This window comes from Dromaius novaehollandiae, chromosome 8 (assembly GCF_036370855.1).
Source record: "Dromaius novaehollandiae isolate bDroNov1 chromosome 8, bDroNov1.hap1, whole genome shotgun sequence".
In the NCBI taxonomy this organism is placed as follows: domain Eukaryota; kingdom Metazoa; phylum Chordata; class Aves; order Casuariiformes; family Dromaiidae; genus Dromaius; species Dromaius novaehollandiae.
The window spans coordinates 35,425,642-35,445,800 of record NC_088105.1 but is presented as its reverse complement, the minus strand read 5'-3'; the positions used below and the strand labels follow the sequence as shown (position 1 = coordinate 35,445,800).

General features: G+C 40.2%; 1 protein-coding gene across 3 annotated transcripts in view; it reads right to left on the bottom strand.

The window, feature by feature from the left end:
• Positions 1-20,159, bottom strand: part of OSBPL9 (oxysterol binding protein like 9) — a 71,906-nt gene that overhangs the window by 32,563 nt on the left and 19,184 nt on the right. For 2 of the 3 annotated variants that reach the window (XM_026105614.2, XM_026105623.2), the window contains exon 4: positions 8,593-8,669. In XM_026105614.2, coding sequence (XP_025961399.1) covers positions 8,593-8,669 — 77 coding nt within the window. Of the gene's footprint in view, positions 1-6,363; positions 6,475-8,592; positions 8,670-20,159 lie in introns of those variants that run through there. The other variant, XM_064516199.1, reaches the window with a different exon arrangement.

The following is a 20,159-nucleotide window of genomic DNA, read 5'->3' as shown; positions in this document are numbered from 1 at the left end:
AGAAAAAGAAAAAGACACTAAAAACACCCAGTGTAACAATTTATCAAAAGAACCTAATGGACAGGACAGTTCTCACAACAAAGAAACTTTCAACACTCTAACTGGTCAAGTCTAAATTACACTAAAACTAAAGCTGGAACTATATAAGATTAGCATTGTTTAACTGTAGAAGAAGGATTTGCCTGTACAGCTCGCAGCAACACTATCATTTCAGCAAAAGGTCTAGTATGCTAGGTTAAAAATTTCTGCAGGTAAGGCTTCATGCATAAAAATTGCATGAATTATACAGAAGATTTCTGATGAAGGTACTTTACACAGAAGTATAGCTTATGGTGCAAGTTATCTGTTTGTTGCATCAAAATGCTAACTTTTATTTCAGTCATCAGTCTAAGGCTACTAATATGTAACAATCTAGTACTTATAGCGGTGCCTTTAAAGATAAAAGGCCGTTCTTAAATTCCAGCTTCTTAACGCTAAAGGAAAAGCTGATTAAAACTTGAAGTGTTACAACTGAGTAGACAGTCCACATAATTACAGAGTGAAATCCGTGTCCAAAAAGTTCTATTAGAATGTTAAAATTCCAATCAACAGAAAGGGAAAACCATAAAAATAAGTACAGGGTCAAGCTGACGTAACACAAAAGAGAAGTGCGAGTGAAATAATTTTGAAAAGAAGCACAGGTACTTAAAGCTGTTGCATTTCACTAATTTGCTCTGGGTTTGTGTAAAGACAGCTTAGGTAGAATATGATAATTAACTGAGTGAATTTACTAGTCTTTGTTCTACAAGATTAGATTAATAATTGTAAACCTTCATAGAGTTTCAGAATTAAAAACCCAAGGATACCTGGAAAGTTAAAGTATCAAGACTAGCAATAGCACAGAAGAAAAACACTGTGTAAATAGTAAACAAAACTAATGGATCCTTCAAACCCAGCAGTAACTTAGAAACAGCAGGCATACAAGCAAAACAGCAGGCTTTAATGGCAAATTCTCATTTCTTCCTTATCTGGTTATCCAAAAATACACTAGGAAAAAAAGGACCCTCTCATTCTCACTTTCCCTCTTCTTCTCTCCTTGCCAGGTAGGAAACAAGGTCTCAAAAGATTGGGTCAGCAGAGTAAAAGAATGATATTTTAAAAGTTAGTACTATTTTCAACAGTTTAAAACAACTTGTTAAACATGTAAACTAGGAAACTGCACATCTGAACTAGCAATCAAATTTTATGAGAAATATTTATTATATGCTGTTTTCCTATTCATAAATTGACAAAAGAGATTGCCCGCAGATGGCAGAATCCCCATCCTAGGAGGCAGACTTCAAAACTCAACCAGATATGACCCTGAATAACCTGATAACTTAGAAGTTGGTCCCACCTCGAGAAGGGGCTTGGACCAGATGACATCCAGAGGTCCCTTCCCATTTGCTATGCTATGATTCTACAAGTAAGTGTCTTCGAATTACAAAAAAGAAGAGGAATCTAGACTGGTTTAGATCTTCAGAAATACATTGAGCCCTACCATCAGTACCAATTCAAAGTAATACAACCTGTTTTTCCACTGAATCACTAGATCTATCAGTAAGTAGACAATCTCCCCCCAGTCACCAGCACTCTGTGCTCCATATATATATGCTTTAAGGAACTGATAGTTGTATTATCAGATGCAATAGTTACAGAAGCAAGTAACTGATAAACCTTTTAGAATGCCCACCTCTCCCAAAAATATATTTGGTGTCTGACACCTCCTGCAAAAAGTCCATGTTTGATAACCAGTCTAGAGAAAAGCAGAGAAGGTAACTTAGCATTTATTTTTCCCCCCCAACCATCCTACAGCTTCTGAGATTTCCCCTTCAGGACATATCACAAGCTTGAAGACTAGGCTTTAAAGGACACACGCCAGTCCTGATGTTTGTAGGTAGTAAGAACACACAGGGCCCAGCAGCACACTGACCTACCAATTAGCAGTGTGATCTGCATGATACCCGGTAACTTGGAAAAACCTTACATGCTAGGCTGAGTGAAAAATCTCTAGGAGCCTGGCAAAATTATTCCCTTCACATACATCCTTTTTTTTTTGGGGGGGGGGGGGGGGGGTGTCAACAGCTCTCCAAATATTCCAGATATGGAATGATTTAAAGCACACATATTATGAGTCTTATTTCCACTACAGAACTACTAGCACTCAGGCAATTTATATCCCCTATTTCCGTACCCTCCAAAATAGGGGTCACACATACCACGAAGGTATTTGTATTCAAAACTTGTCCATGCTGAGAAGTAATTCCAGACTAATTTAAACTAGTCCTTTCGAATCAGGATGGGATGAAAAGATCACATTATCCTTAGAAGGAGCATACCAGAAAATTTCTGATCTATTTCTCAAATAAAAGCACTGCAATGAGGACCTCTGTGGAAAATGAACAGTAGTGAAGGCAAGGAAAAGAAGAAAAAGGTAAAGGCGGCAGCAAAGACTTGACAGAGTTGTCCTTGTAGAACAGTTTTGCTGGGGAAGAGAAAGCTGTCCAGAGTGGACTGACTTTCTTATCTTTTTTAAGAAACTTTTGCTATAATTTTCACATAATTAAGATTTTAAGTCCAGCAGAAAAGTCTTGTGAGAGTCAGTTTAGAGAAGTGAGTAATAGTGTGTTCCCTCACCCCCCCCCAACTCTACAGCAGAAATACATCCCCTGTCTAAGGCATGTTTGTTCTTGCGTAGTAGGACATTGCATGTAAGAACCACTGATAGAAAACCAGAAAAAAGATGGAGCAACTAGTAAGCCGCTACACAACGGTATCTTCTTGCCTTTTCTTTATGGCAAATATTAACCTATTTTTTCTGCTAGATTTTTAACTTAGATTTAAACTTAGAATATACCTCTCTTGGTTACGCATTAGTTTTTAAAACCTATTTTATGAGTTCCAGAAAGCAAGTGAGCTTTCCAAATAGTCAAATTATCACAGATTTTTTTGAAAAAGCATTACTGTTTTGCAAAGGACAAAATGCTTAGCAAAGACATTGTGCAGCTGTAGATATTATCAAGTCTTAAGAGGGAAGAGAAACAGAATTCAAAACTCCAAAATATTTACATACAGGTATAAAACTCTGTCTTTAAAACATAACTTCTGTGAGGTTTCAAATTCACAGCAACTTTCAAGAACATAAGGACATCCTAGATTCCCATCCCTTTACTTGCATCATTTGTTATGGATGTAGCTAATTCACACACACTATTCATTCATTATTATTACAACTTGCAAAATCTGGAGAGGGGAAGCATGCCAGTTAACTCTATGCTCTTCCACCAGCACTTGAAAGATCTATACTGGATATATTCTTCATCTTAAATAACCTGTTCTTAGTTTTATGCAAGTATTCTTGACTCACACTAGAAGCAGTATCTGAAAACCAGCTAGTAACAACACAGTTCACGTAACGGAAATGTATAAGGAAAAATTTACTGTATCTTTTATTTTCATTTGCAGGTTTAAAAAATTCATCAAAAACATTGGTTAACATGATACTAAGTGATCTGCTACTAGCAGCACAGTTTCACAAACGCTTTAAACCAGCATAAGTGAACCAGAAAGGAAATCAGTTCCCCTGTTTGTTCTCACCCTTACTCTGCTCTTTCTTTGAGTCAGCACAAACATTTGCATTGCCGCAGTCTACTCTATAAGGAAACTAATCTGAGTTAATAGTAAACTAAGAAAAGGAGGATGGCAGGTAGAGTAGTTTTAATTTGGGTCACTTCTAAATCCAGTTCCCAATTCAGCTATATATTCTTGTCGCACTGTCGCCTCATTTTTGCTAGAAGTAAGTTATCAAGGATACATAGGACTGTTTCCAGCAGCAGTATAACTCTAAGCATTAGTGAAACCATAGCATAACTCAATATTTCAATCATTTTATTACCCTACACAGCAACCATCCCAGGTCCACTTCTTAGAATATAGCTTTCCCATCTTACTATTTGCTACTAAGGTAGGTAAATATCGTATTCAAATTATGGAGATAGCAAGTTGCAATTTTTTTTAATTCCTTTTTCTTTTACTGTAATAAGAAAGAGCCTACTTGTGTACTGATAATCATTTCTGTTCTTTTGTCTCTACAGTAAGTCTACTGGCAAATCAAGTAGAGGCTGAAATAGTTGGAGGCATTACGTGAAGGGTTTTTGTAAATTTTGGTGGACAATCCAAACTTTGTAGCCTGCAAGCACTGCGAAACTCTCTAATGTGGATTATCATGGTAATATGTGCTCAGAAAGCATGAAAGACCTCTTATGTGCAGAATATGCAACTTTCAGGTTTATATTTGTTTTTTTTTGCGGGGGGGGTTAATCAAGTTGGTAGATGTCTTCGAAGAAATTCTCAATAACCTCTTTAACTGCCACTTTCAGACACTCACCAAGATTTTGTAGCAGCATTGGAATGAAGGAGAGGAAAAGTACATCTGAGGATATAAGATCTAAGGCAAGAATGAGTGTGAAAGTTGAGCTAATGGGGCGAGGGGAGGGGGAAACAGGCCTATCCCTTCAGGCTGAAGCATGACTACTAGGGGCAGGATCTTTTTTGAAAGATAAAACTACCAGTCTACGTGCAGACATTCAGTCTTTCAGAATGCTTACATTTACTTCATTTATTACAGAATTCCATTAAGGCATGAGAAGAGAACAGTTTCTGGTGCTTTTTACGTAGCTTCATCTCGTAACAGTGGTCTTGCACTTTTAAGATCGAAAAAGAAAGAGCTATGTTACTGTGGCCATAGAAGACATGAGTTATCTTTAAGGGGTTTAAGCACGGGAGAATTTCTGAGCCAAGAAGCACATGTAGCACAAAGGTGCCACTTGAAAGACAGGATGAAAGCGGGATATTTAACTACACGAGAAGCCTAGAAGCACTTCCTACTTGAATAGGATTGCTGGTTGACAGATTCTGGTATGGAACAAAAGAAAATTTTACATAGGTTATCACCCTCCTGCCTCTGCCCAAGCAAACAAGAAACCCGAACCACCATATACCTTCACCTCATGTACACTCTTCCCCTTATGTCCTGTGGTAAGATGCCACTGATGGGCTGCCACTGACCTGGTAATGCCACAACAACATTATCTTGAGGGCCAAGAGGAAAAACATCAATGGGCTTCAGAATGGTACTTCCAACACTATCGTACTGTCTACTATTCAAGGACACTTCAGTAGACAAAGCTAACACTAGAAGAACCAAGCACATGTTTAGTGATTCTTTTGGCATAAGAACATACAAAAATGTAGCAAGCAGAGCAACAGACTTCAGTTTCAAAATTTTGAGAAACTACATTACAATTATATTTGAAATGTTTCCTCTCCATTTTTGTTTCCTTTGAATACAGTATTACTCCTATCAGTAACTACCAGTATTACAATATTATCAGACCTCTGGACAGCTGGGAGCCCCTTATTCATTCCAACATATTTATGACTCAGTTCCTCCTCAGCTCCTTGGCTACAGCTCATTCTTGCAAGTTCCTATTTTTTTTAAAAAAAAGTATTTCAAAACACTCCTATTGTACAAACCTAGGGACAACACAGCAACAGCATTAAGGCAAAAATAGAATTAGCAAGGCTAAATCAGCACTGAGAACATCCAGGCACTGCTTCATCTCTCTAGTCTCGCACTAATGTGTTTTCTTTCACTCAATCGGTTTACACAGCACACGCACGACCCAGCTTGCAGCAGACTTTGTCAGCTCTGGCAGATGCGCATCTGACACGACCAAGAAAACTCCAAGGTTCACTTCTGACTTCCCAAACCTGAAGGCTCCTGGACCAAAAGGGGCAGACTGTTTGAAAACTACATAAAAACCAGAAAGACTCGAGGAAGATGATAATTATGGACAAAAATAGGGGAATAGAGGTTTTACGTGACAGGTATTTCTAAGTTTCTGTCCACAGCACCGAAGAAAACACTCTTGCAGAAAACAAATCTCGGCAACGGCACTCGCAGCCCCGCAGCTGCAGAGCTAATAACCCTCCCGAGGAGCTCATTTAACTTCATCGTCCAAACGAGGAGGGAAGCAACAGCGCGGCGAGGGCAGGAAGCAGCGTTTTGTTCCAGACGCTGATTGAAGCCAAGGCGTGTTTGTACACAACAGGCTCTTGTAAAGCGGTGAAAGCGCATCTGCGAGCGCGGGGCGGCGCCGGGAGCCCCCACACCCCCGCGCCGGGAGCCCGGCCCGGCGCTGCCGCCGAGCCCCGCGCTGCCCCGCGGCCCCCCCGGGGGAGGGGGGGGGCGGCGCCCGCCCTCCCGCCGCGCCCGGCTGCCAGGCAGGGAGGCCCCGGGGGAGCCTGGCGCCCCCCCGCCTCCGCCGTCTGCCCCGTACTCACACCGGCCATTGCTCCGCGCGGCGAGGCGAGGCGAGCGCCGGGGCTGGCCGCCAGCCGGGCCCGGCAGCGCCGCCGGCGGCGGGGCGGGGGGGGCGGCGGGGCGGGGCGGGGCGGGGCGAGGCCCCGCGGGCTACGGCCGCGGCCCCGCCGCTCGCCTCAGAACCAAGGCGGCCGCCGATTGGCTGGCGGGCGCGGGCGCCCCGCCCCGCGGGGAACGGCCGTTACCGGGCCCCGCCGCGGGGGAGGGGCCGGGCGGGGCGGCGGCGACGCGCCCGTAATGAAGGTGCAGCCGGGTCTGGGGTTTGGCGTGGCGGTGTCCGGCCCACAGCCGGGACCTGGCGGGCTGCTGAGCGCCGCTCACGCGTTTCTTAAGCGTCCTGCTGTTGGCGGCTTTGGGAGCTCCTGAACGGGAGCACGTGCGGGCGGTGCGGCGGCCAGTCTAGAGCTACGGCCTCCGAGCGAGGGCTTAGCGATGGGCATGTGGGAGAAGGTTCTCGAAGATCAGTGGTGCCAGCGGCTGCCGCGGCCCGAGAGGTATTACTCACCATGCTGAGTTTATTCAAGAGGGGTGAGGGTGTGTGTCTTTGTAGTCAGTTCCTGATTTTTATTTTTTCCCTCAAATACTACTAGGTAAATTACTAGTTGTGCTTTTTTTATCTAAGTGCACTTTGCTTGTTTGAAAAGCCCTTGGAAGACGAAAAGGTTATCTAATGGGAACCCTTCTGTTACTGGCTGCAATTTAAACATTTGTAAGAAGTCTGCCAATAAAACTAGGATTACAGTTCCTCGAGAGGGTGGAGGTGTGCATTTTGATAGAATTGGAGTATATTTTGATGTTTCATTTCTGTAACCTGCATCTCTAAGCCATAAACAGCTGCCTTGATGGAGACAGCAGTGTAGGTGGCTCCTCGTTTCAGGCCCTGAACAGGAACCTGCTACCTGCCCTCTGCCCCAGGCAGGGAAGGGGAAGGAGGCCTCCCCCCACCCGCAGCTCGCCCTGTCCACGTCTGCTGTCCTCCAGGTAATCTCCATCTCCTCATGCAGAGCAGGGTGCTCCCATCTCTGGTCAGCTACTGTGCCAGGGTGCATGCTTTACTTCTAAAATACCCATGACATCTTACCAAGGAAATGAAGCTGACTGTCAAACTTGTGTTTGTTATCTGGGGATCTGCTATCCTCTAGAAAATTTTTAGTGGTCCTTAAGTCAAAAAGGGTCGAAAGCCACTGCTGCAGCGGCAAAACTAAATGGACTCCTAAGTTGACCGAGATGCACAACTGCCTGAAGTTGGATGGAATAAATTTGGGATTATATCTAATTTTTTAGACTGGGAAAATGTTGTCATATCTAAGTCAGTCTTTATAAGCTGCTTCTCTTCCTGTGATACTAAAGATTTTAATGGGTCTTTCTTTACATAGTGTCAGTCTTTAAGAGACCCAAATCACTCACTGTACCTCTAAAACATACCAAACCTTTATTCAATACCAATAATGAATACCTGTTTCAAGATTTCTACACTGTAATCGGACACCTTTGTAGTACAAACCAAGTATGAGAAAATCCCTTTCCTAAAAAGTTTGGGTTTCTGCCCAGGGCAAAAAATAAAAGATTAGCCTGTTCTGTAGATACATTGAACTCTAGAATAGCACCAAGAACTGAGCTAATGTAGCTACTGCTAAGAACCACCCTCAGTCCAACCGTCCTTTTTCAGAACCACCGCTCCCAACCAAAAAACTCTAGGAAGAAGTAATCTCGAGGAATTTTTTCAGGTTAGTTTTTCCTAGCTAAAGGTCACAAGAAAGGTAACTACCAATATTCAGCTTACACACTGGATTCAAACATTTTTGTCATTCATCAAATATGTCCAATGCTGCTGTCTCATTTTAGTCTAAAAATTAGATGCTATACCAATATATAACAGACTTCCAGGTGTCTTATTCTGCTTGACTCAAAAAGGATTAGCTCCAATTTAAACAAATAAATAAATGTGTAAAGATCAGTCTGAAACATCAAAGAGAAGCCTCATACTGCCTTATCATGATGGTGAGACAAGAAAATAGTAACAGAAAGACTAGAATCTTATCTCAGGTACCTATATTACTATCTTACTATATCTGATTATATAGGCTGTAGAACAATCAGATGTTATGCAAGGTATGTTTGATATGAGCAGTCATGTCATTATATTGTTATTCTGAGAGGAGGGAAAAAAAAGTGAAAGTCAAACTTGCCTGAAGCTGAAGAGTATGGCGGAGAATAGTGTCTTCTAAAGCATGAATCCACTTCTCTCTCTCATCAGCATCTCGAGCTGAAAAAGTATTCAAAATACAGTGTTAAAATATTTTAAGTCGTATATACTAAAAGCCCGAAGCAAACAGGTGTGATGTCCTCACTAACTATGGAAATTAAACCATATTATCTAGAATTGAGGACATAATTTCACAGTTGTCTTAAAATCCCGTTTCTTTCTTGTGGTTACAGCTATATATTATTGCGTTAATTTACACTACTGAAGAGATGTTTTAAATAATCAGGTGAGCAAAAGAACTCTTACACTTTGTAGAAATTGTATTCTAGTAATGACTCCAAATCATAAATATTGTCAGTTTCTGCTCTAATCAGGATTGAACATTCCTTTGCTTGAGAATTTAAGCCTATTTATAACTTTTTTTGTAAGTCATGCCATTTTTCTGTTATCACCTTCAACGATAATAAAATACAGAGAGCAATTCAGACACAATAATTTTCAGGTAAGTAAATACCAACACCACCATCACAGTGCACTTAAGCGGGACTTTGCACACATAAGACTCTTATAAATCTGTTCTTAATCAGGGTCTTAGTTCCTTTTACAAATATTAATCTAAGCATTGTCAGTTAAACACATGCACGCGTGTGTGCACACACACAAAGATTTGCTTATAAAGAATAACTTAGCACCACACATACAAAGTACTGTGTTTCTGTATTACAAACTACCATTAGAAGGCAATTTCTTCAGTTTCATCATTGCTTACAATCAAGGAATATCTTTTTTTTTTTTTTTTTTTAATCTGAGCTGGTTTTAAATAGCTGTACTTTCCTATGCTTATCTGCTCAGCAGATTAAATCTGGTCAAAGCAGAGGAAAAAAAAAAGTCTTTTCAGGTATGGATTTGTAAAACAGGATGACCAACAACTCTAACAGGTCACCACTGTTAGAGCTGGAGGTCCTTCAGCGGGAGGCCCTGCCAGGCCGCAGGCTCCACTGCTTGCTTTGCACGAGCTTCGGAAGTCACCAGATCCTTCCATGACCTGATTCAGCTCATCCCCTCGCCCCAGAAAAATATTCCACTGTAGTGGTTGTGAACTGAACTACTAAAGGTAGGAGAGCACAGCCAGGCATGGGGCTGAAAGATGCCTGTCTGCAGCAGTGATCTGCCATCAGCTCTCCTGCTCTTGGAACCACGCTTGGAGAAATACAAAGAAAAGTTCTCCTGCCTTCCTGATGTTTCACTGTTTATCTGCCTCTTGTCCATCTTTAGGGACATAAATGGGAAGACAGTTCTCATAGACATTCCTCAATTCATTAAATCCCAAATATTCCAGTCATATTTACGACTGCCACTCAGGATATCATACAGTAGTAAGTACATGGGCTCAAGAAAATAAGAACTTACATATTCTTCATAAGAAAATGAGATGCACAAAAATTCTTTCTAAAGCTTTCTTAACTAACAGAAGCTCTTCAGTGTGTAATAAACAGTCTATTAATTCCACTTCAGTGTGGACACTGTAACTTTGAATAATGAAGCACAGAGAATAATCTGAAGTATATAATGTGTTAAATTTAACACAATCCTAGGCTAAAACTGTCTTTCAGTAGAACCCGAGTCATATGTTAACTGCAACATCCACAATAATATTTTCATACTTCTGCAACAGACTGTTGTACAGTTTTCATTAAGAATCCAAGTCAGGAAGTAATGACAAGCAAGTGTGATTATGCATCTCAGTTGCAGTCAATCATAGTTAAGAAAGCAATGTATTAAGTTATGATTACAGTGGGTAGTGGATAGCTTTCACGACTGGGGGGATAAGGAAGAGGAGTTGGAGAGGGAGGATGGAGAACAGATCAAAACAGATTGAGGGCTATCATTGTCATTTTCTTTCCAATACTTATTTTTTTTTCTTCCAAATACAGACATGTCACCACCTTTACTTTGCTAGTCCGAAAGAGTTCCTTGCTGTGCTGAAAGAATGTTTAAACAACACAGGAGCAGACAGAGTCAGCAGACTCTGGGTGAACAAGAAGAAAAAAAAACAAAAGGAAGAAAAAAAGCCACAGGCATTAAGCAGACTGTAGGGATAAACTGGCCCATGCACAGCTTTAGCATAGCTATTGACAATTGTTCCTAGTTCCTCATTCAAATGGAAGGTATTTAAAAGAAACAGGAAGTCTGCTAAAATCAAGGAAACCTTAAGTGGACTAGCACCTATTATGAATCTGAGAACTGAGATTCTTATCTGACTTATTTGTTATGGAGCTCAAAGAAAATATCTGTAAGTTATTATTCTGAAATGTACTATCCAGACTCAAAAAATGCTTTGTTTTCAATGCTCTCATTATCACCCGTTAGTTTTTAGCCTTTGGCCTTTGGAATTCTATGGCTCAAACCCATCCCCACCCAAACCCACTTCAGGTCTTCTAAATATATTTCATAAATCCTCCTTTAGGAAAGTATTTGTCAGTTCTTCACATATCCATGCCTATGAAGAGTATTTCACTTGCCAAAGGAAGGGATGAGGGAAGAAGGATCATTAATTTATAAATACTTCAAGTGTTCAAAACTTTTAAAATGGGTGTTCAAAGTGGCAGTGGTCAAGTTATTTCAATGTGTGTAAGGTTTTTGGAGTTTGTTTTCTGGGTTTTGTTTGTTTGTTGTTTTTGTTTAATAATCATCTCCCCCTCCCAAAGAACATATTATTGGGGAACTGTGGTACCATCCATTGAACCACACTAGTCGTAATTCACAGGATACCAAAATCCTGTGTTCAAGTTTTATTGCCCATGATTATTTAAACTAAAAAAGGAACAATTAAGCAGCACACCAGTGAAGTAATCTTTCTATTGTAACAGACTTTCCATGACCTTCCATACTGCCAGCAAAGAAGAGTACACTGTATTAGTTAAATACTAATCTCAGTATATAGTGGTCCATTAATAAAGGTTATCTCATTAAGACTTGCATATCAAGTCATGCACTAACAGGACAGAAAAGGCTCACAGCAAAAGGGGAGACCTAGAAACCAACCAACCAGTATGATTCAAAAACTAAACTCCTTTTCCCAAACTCATGGATAAAATAAGCTTCCAGAGCTCCTATATCTCTAACAACGATTTTTATTCCTGGTTTTACAAGAGTTCAGCAGAATGAAAAATGCAAGCTATTTTTTTTCCTCATATATTTGAAAAACTAAGCCACATGCCTGTGTCCTGCTGCAGACATGACAAACCTATAGCATAGCATGATCAGTCTAGAGATAGAAGACATGAATCACATCAACCCTGCGATGAAAATAGTCTCTGTCACTGTAAGTCCAGGAACACTGCTATGAGGACACTGCTTACTGCATATAAATGGTGGTAACCTTTTAAGCACTCTCTGGTCAGCACACTGGTTTAAAAATTCAGACCATCTATAACCAACAGCAAATCCTTCTGGACCTCTCCATATCATCTTTTAGGAAAACCATGGAGAAGACAGTAGGATGCAGTTTTTAGTACAGCAAACTGAGAGAAAAGTTATATTAAATCTAATCAAAATGGCTGCTGTGAGATTAAGTGCAAGTAAAAGCTCCCTAATGGTAAAAGCAATTTAGAACTGAACAGCTGCCAAAAGATCACTGATAAAAAAAAAGATCAATGGAAACATTCAAAAAAGAGATTAGCCAGCACACTCAAAAACAATTTATGGAAAAAAATCTACACACAATGGTCAGACATCATTATCCATCTATCTGTAGGGAAAGCTAGATAGCCAAGGCATTTTTCATTTAAAGAGGGTAACTTTGGCCATAGATACAGCTCTAATCAGCTAAAAAAGTTTGTAATGCACACTGCATAATATTCACTTGGCATCAGCAGATGCTGATGGCTTTTCTCAGCAGCTGGAGGACAAGAACTCCTTGCTCCCTAGTCCTGTGTTCCTAGCTCAATTGCCCTGAAATCACTTTTCCATGATTTGATCAGGCTCCATTTTAAAGTTAACTTCCCCCCTAATTCCTATGGGAAAGCTACTCCAGAATTTCTTTCTGCCAAGATATTTGGGATAAAAGAATTTTTTTCAAGACCAAGGAATTTGACTAGTAATCTTGTTTTTTATAAAAATTGAGGAACAGTGTCTGAAACCTAACATCTAGAAGGAGAACGGGCAGAGGGAGGGAGGAGGAAGGAGAGAGAGAAACAAGTTAGTTCTTCCTAAAATATCAACATTACAAAAGCCAAATAAGAAATACCGAGACATCTACATGACAAATACCCAGCATTTAAAAAATTTAAGTGTTACTTCAGCTGTTTATAAGTGACTCTCACAATTTTACACTAATTAAAAAAAAAAAAACTACACATAGGAGCCCACTACACTACATGGATATTTACTGTGGTCTTAGTCTGATGGGTTAATGCAATAGTTACCTTGTCAGCCTAAACTCAGTGTGTAGTAGGATGTCAGCTATCCACAAAAATACAAATACTGTCTGCAGTTCACAGAATGAAAACAGTCCCTATGCTCTGCTCCATTTTAAGATGCCACGGTCATTAACTCATTTTTTACCACAGTAAGATTTGCCAGTGAACATTCACACATGGGACCTGTTAAATCCACATACAGCAATACAGAATCACAGAATGGTTGAGGTTGGATGGGACCTTTAGAGATCATCCAGTCCAGCCCTCCTGCTCCAGCAGGGTCACCTAGAGCAGGTGCCCAGGACCCTGTCCAGATGGCTTTTGAATATCTCCAAGGATGGAGCCTCCACAACCTCTCCGGGCAGCCTGTTCCAGTGCTCAGTCACCCTCACAGTAAAAACATTTTTCTTTAGATTCAGACTTAACTTCCTGTGTTTCAGTTTGTGCCCATTGCCTCTCGTTCTGTCACTGGGTACCACTGGAAAGATTCTGGCCCTGTCCTCGTTACACCCTCACTTTAAGATGTTTACGTATGTTCACTGCTGTATGCAAGAGGTTTGAATGTCAATTAAGCTATTTTTACATTTTGTAGCAGAATGCGTATAAAATAGATTACGATTTGTTCCCATATGCTTAGCCGTTGGCTCCTCCGAGTCTATAGTACCTCCACAGAAAGTTACCTGTATAATTTATTGTGACATGTCAGGCATGGCAGAGACAACAATGGGGCACTTAGGACAATCACAACTCTATTTACGACTAGTGTGCAGAAGCACACTTGCAACTTACGTAACTGCATTACAGTGAGATGTAGTATGATAACTATTTCTAAGGACACTGTGCATTTTTTGCCATCTCTGCCTAGCTGAGCTTGTTTACAAGGTATTTTATCATCCATTTCATAGAAAAAAACCCTAAACTCTTGGCTCAAAGAGGCACAAAGAAGAGCAATTGCTTCAAACAAGGAGAAAACCATACAAGGGAAAAAATACTAAAGACAAGATTCACGGCTTCTAATGAGGGATTTCCAGCATTCAGAAAAAGGATGTTTTTACAAGTCCTAAAAGAGGCTCTTATCTCTGAATTTCCTGAACTGCAAAGTCAGATATGACAGTGATTTTAAAAAGTTCTATTCTGTGAGAATAAGAAGGCAAATGAAATATGACTACATGAAATACTCTCCACCTCTATTAATTTCCTGAATACAGAATAAATTTTGTAACTTCGAATTCCTATTACATTCTAGTATTTTGTTTACTTTGTTGTGAAAAGAGGTATGTATTTATACAATGTACACAGAATGTTAAAGAACTGCATGGAACAGATTACTTTTCCTAGCCTAAGCTCAATAGCATCTAAAGATTAGATATAAACAAGTTCAACAACAACTCTCCATGATACAGCACTTACCGCTAGCATTTCTAGGTCATGCTCAGCAATACTTGGAAGACAGCACATAGAAAACACATCACCTCAGAATTAGCATGCTGGTGCCTGTGTGTGTGTGTGTGTGTGTGTGTGTGTGTGCATGCACACGTGTGTGCACACGTGTGTTTGTCTACATGGGCATAAGGATGAAAGAAAAACCTCAAGAATTGGTTAAAAATCACTGGCTGACTTATAAATACACCATACTGTCTCAAAGTGAAATGCATATTTTATTTTCATTCACTGTGACCTACTTACAGGCAGAACTCAGGAAAAAAAATCTATTATACCCGCAGAGTCAATAGAGTCAATTATGCATTTATATTCAGACAAAAATTCCACTGATTTTTGTTTAAAATTCCTGTATTTTCTCAACCAGATTAAGAACCAGTGTACTATCTTTACAGACAAATAACCAGATCACTGAGGTGAAATTCTGACTATATTGAGATTGAAGATTTTTGCCGCCAGTCTCAATGGAGAGAGTATTTTACCCATAGTGCCCAATAAGGTGGAAAAGTCACACTTCATACAGATAAATGGCCATTTAAAGTCACTGGAAACCTTTTACACAATAGAAAAGGCATGCAAGATGAGGTAGACAGGGTTTCATGTAGGCCTACCATAATGCCATAATTTCGTTGCTTACACATACCCTTCTAACAAATTCCCAAATCCCAAACAAGTTCCCAAATCTGTCAGTAGATTGTAGACAGCCTCACTACTTTACCTACTCTGTAATTTTCGGGGTGTCACAGTTATTCTTCCCCCTTCTGCTAGCATTCCTTCTGATGCCATTCTCCACCCAAAAATCAACCCTTTTTTCGTTCTGCAGGTGGATTGACCAGTCTGTTCCCCCATACCCACTGAAGACTCTTAGACTTTCTCTGATCTTGTCCACACAAGACATCCGGTAGTCTTCTGCGTAAAATATATTTAAAAGGTTAATCTACGATCTTGAGAAACCAAATAAACTGCTGTTACACTATTACCTAATTACTCAGCCCTGCTTCTGAGCTACAGGATAAGATACCCGCCCCTTTACAAAGTACTTCACATTCCTAAAAATTGTCTGCTTCCCATCTGTTTAAGATGATCAGTGAAAATGAAGTGGGTACAGACACTGGAAAATCACAACTATCAGTGTTTTTCCTTCTTTGTCAACTTTTGTTGCAGCTTGCTGTCATTTGGAATTGTAAATTTAAGAGTTGCTTTTTGAGTAAGCTTTATAATTAGCCAATAAACATATATTCACATCAAAACTTCTGTGACAAAAGAAATACATGGTCAAGATGCTATTGGTTCTCATTGGGAATTCACGCACAATTTGTAATTTATTAATCAGTTTCAAATATGGGACAATCTTCAAGTATCTGGATTTTCACTAGAGAACGTCAATACTTAAAAATTCTGCCACTTTTAGGATCCGGAGGTGTTACCTAAACTGAGCTGAGGATAGCAGAACTCCATCATAGCCAACACTATTTGGAATCCATGTACTAAGCATCCCTAAACAGGAGTTTCCTGAAGGACCCAGAAATGCTACATTATCTGGAGAGCACTGGCTTCAACACTGAGCACAGGCATCAGTTCCCTTCATTTAGAAACAGGGCTAGAGAAGCTGCCTCCACTCTGCTTCCCCACCTTTTCTCTAACCACCCAGATTGCCAAAGTGAAAGTTCAGGTTTACTTCCTCCTGGTCCGAGGGCATTCAACTCCAGCTAGACTGACTGTCATGGAAACAGATATGGTCATATCGCCCTGTTCCAAATGTGTCACCAGGTGGAAAATAAATTCAGTACTTCAGAAGTGCCACAAGCAAGGACCAGCACCAATTTTGAACCTAGTTTCTCGGCCCTCATTGGTGAGAGGGGAGAGAGTTACGGTGCAGTTCCTGCTCCCGAAGCTATTACTGTTTTGGGTTTTTTTTGTCTTTCTAGCTCAGAATATTTGGCTGTGTTGGTGCGGATCTAGGCATGGGTGACATCACAAAAAGCAGTTATTGAAAAATCTCATCAGTCTGTCAAATAAAAGACAGGCACATGGATTTCTGCAGTTTTGAAGCTTCGTACTGAAAATGTATCTTATGAAGACATTTGCAATACCATGTTCCCTGTAACACCTGATCGGGCAGCTCTTTAAGGGTCTAGGTCAAACACTTTGCTTAACCTTCAAATTAAGAGCCACATTTCATCCAGACCACAGAAAGCATTCTCTCTTCTAAAACTGCAGTTGGAATAGAAATGACAGAAGAAACTACGCGCAAGTCTTTCCTTCCCCATATATTTTAAAAGTAAAAACATACCCGCTAAAGCTCATTTCAGGTTCAGTTTTCTTCAGGCCATCCTTTCTCCTTTCAGTGACTCAACCTTTAAATTTCAGAGCTCCACCTTGTATGGGATTAGTAAATAGCCAATAGCATCTTCTTATCCCACATCCCGAAATAATTCACGTAACCTCCTCACAACTCACAGCTTTCAGTTCTGCCTGGTCCTATCTCAACACCAATGTTTTAGGCTTGATGATTCTTTCTAGTCCAGTGATAACTCAAACTGGTAGGTCAAAAAGTTTCTCATTACTCCAAATATAGCCTCCTCAGGAATGCAGGCAGGCCCTGTAAAAAGGCCTTGTTAAAGTTCTTGTCTCGGGACAACCATCCCCACTTCCCACCATACACAAACTGTTTTTTCTCTTTGCTATCTCCATCCGAACTTAGTAAGTTAACACAGGCAACACACTTAATGCACATCAGCAGATCTGCTCTTTTACTTCCCTCTGGTTAAACTTATCTTCTTGGTATTTCCTGTAGATGACTACCTATCACCTTATCTTCAAGAATGGCTAAATGGAGCTCTTAAGCATATTTCCTCAAATACGATAAATAAAAGCCCCCACGCTATCTGTCATTCAGGCTTATAACCTGGATAGTATCTTCACTATGAACTCCAGTTCCCTCTGCTCTTCCCATCAGAGCTAAGTTCTAGGTCATGTAATGATTAAACATATGTTTGTGCAAGTGGCAGCCTTATGGTGCCAAACAATACTTCATATAGTATATACTGTGAAAATAGCTTTCAAGGTACGTTTTGCATTTAAAAGCCATTGCAGATCACACTAAACTTGCTCAGAAACTACTAGTTTAAGGTAGAAACCATGTCTTGGCTTGAACACAACACCTCCCCCCCCCCAAAAAAAAAAAAAAATTGAAGGGCCGTTAAAACTCAAGTTTATTGCTATCAGAATTTCTTGTTCAAACAGAATCAAAAAGTGTCAGACTTTTCCCTATCTCCCCACTCCTTATACTGAGACCTTTTTTGACCATTTCTCCCCCCTTCCAGTGTACCTCCTCTTCATGCTCACAAAGCTCATCTTTTCAAAATAGCTGCCCTGTATCTTATCTGAAATTGAGATAACAGATTTGTATTGGTGCCAAAAGTAACAAGCAAAATTTTTTTTCCTCCCTCTGTAACAAACAATAAACCCCCCCACACTACACATACAGATATTGTTTCAAGGTATTATTTTCTTCGCTCTTCCCAAGTTTAACATTAATTTCAAAATCTGCCACTTCAACCACAGTAAGTAAAAAAACAAAAGGTATGTATATATCACCATAAAAAATGAGTGTCGATAGCCCCATTAAAGATAGCATACTGGCGGAAAGGTTAAAAAACAGATCTTACAGTTAGCATAGATCTTATCACATTCATAAAGCAGAATATATATTGTATTATGAGAAGGGAGGACAGATAGCACAGCTGTGAGGTAAATGTATGAAGAGACAAGGCTGGAAGTTTAACTCTTACATAGCTGCTCATCCTCCTCTGTTAGCAGTTTCAACTGCTTCACTGTTTCAACATCAGCAGAATCCCCAAAGGCCTAAAAAATATTAGTTTAGGACAGACAATGCAGTCACAGCAGTTGAGGAAACCAGCATAGACCAAGATTTCATACCAAAATCTCTTTCCAGGCATTTTTCCATAGCAGATAAAATTTGTGTTAAAATTAAAAAGAACTCTCAGAACTTACAGGGAAAAAAAAGCTACAATTTATGGACTGTTATTTAAGTTGGGCAATCCAGTAGACTTAAGTGAAAAGCACCTCTTTATATCACGGGGCAATCAGGTTTGTCAGCTATTTGGTGGACAGCAGGAAGGTTTTATAGGAGACTACAAATATACCCAGTTTCCCCAACTAGTGATGAAACACAGGCCTAAAGCCGCTCTACGTGCAAATTTCAAATTCTGATAGTGCTAAACGACTACGGCCCTCGTGAGCCGCAGTATCTCCTTAGTAACAATGTCCCACAGTAACAAAAATTCCCTGCTCAGACACATGAAGGGAACGTCTTGCTGTGCATATCTTCCTCTTTTCTCAGCTGGGACGGTAGGCAGTCACAAATGAAGCCAGAAAGTGGGGCAGGTTGGGGAAGGAGACAATAGTGATCTACCTTTACTGGCTGACAGCATTCACGTAACAGGGCATGTTTCACAGCAACATTCACGCTTCATTTCTCAGATAGTTTTGTGGCAGGAATAGGAAAGGAAAGACAAATGCTAAAGTAAGATCATCTCAGATCAATGCACTGGACCACCTCCAATCTTTCAACCCTTTATTACACAGAACAGTGGAGACACGACCGACTTGTCTTCCAAAGAACGGTGCTGCTTGCTGTGAGCATAACTGCTGAATTTTCAGGTAGGAGTTATAAAAGAAATCTGAATTCTTATTCCTGCATACAGTGTATTAGAAAAGTATAGCAGTGAAAAAATACACATTATTTCAGGTTAGACAGCAGTTCAAATATCAAGAAAGCAACAATACCCTTGCTAGACTGTCTTGAACATTATGTTCCCATTCTTGAATTTAAGTCCCCAGCATCCCAGTGAACAGAAAAAGCAGTTAAGCGATACAGAGGACAGAAGAACTGACTTTCCAAATGGAAAGAGCTTATAACTAGACGAGGATACAAAGATGTTAAAAACAAAAAGCTCCACAGTGTTTCAAGGTTATAAACATTTGTAACAGGCACACGTATTACAGCAAGAAAGAAATGTATTACCAAGAAAGTTTTCTGATGGGAAAGTCCTGTCTAGGCTGAGGAGTATTATTCCAAATATCTTCGGCAAATTAAATGGATTTTTGCATATAGTCCAAACAAACCCATGCGAATGCTTTGAGATCTACTCAATTCAGAAGTCTTTGGATCAAGCCATGAAACTGGCTATACAGTATGACCAAACAAGGGCCAGTCAGGAGATGAAATACATTACTTGAAATTTATTTTGAAACTTCCGTGGATGTTTTGCCCCTCCCCTTCCCCATCCAGAGCGAATAGGTATCAATACCATGTATTGTAACAATAAAATAAAGGGAACAAACATGCTGGGCACCCTGGCAGAGCCAAAGTTAAGCTGATAATAAAACCAAAACATGTTGTTTGTTCTGTTGACCATGTTTATTCAATTCACTTCTTCTTTATACCAAGATATTAAGGATATGGTACCATTTGATATGGAGGTAGTCCTTACTCAAAGCCTGCATCTTCTTTGTAATAATAACTTTTTAACTTTTAATAATATTCGGTACAGACATGTCCACTAGGAAACACAGTGGCAAACACAATAGAGGGAGATTGTCACAGGCAGCAACAAGGTACGAGCTACACGCTGGAGAGACTCAAGAACTTCCCAAGATCTAG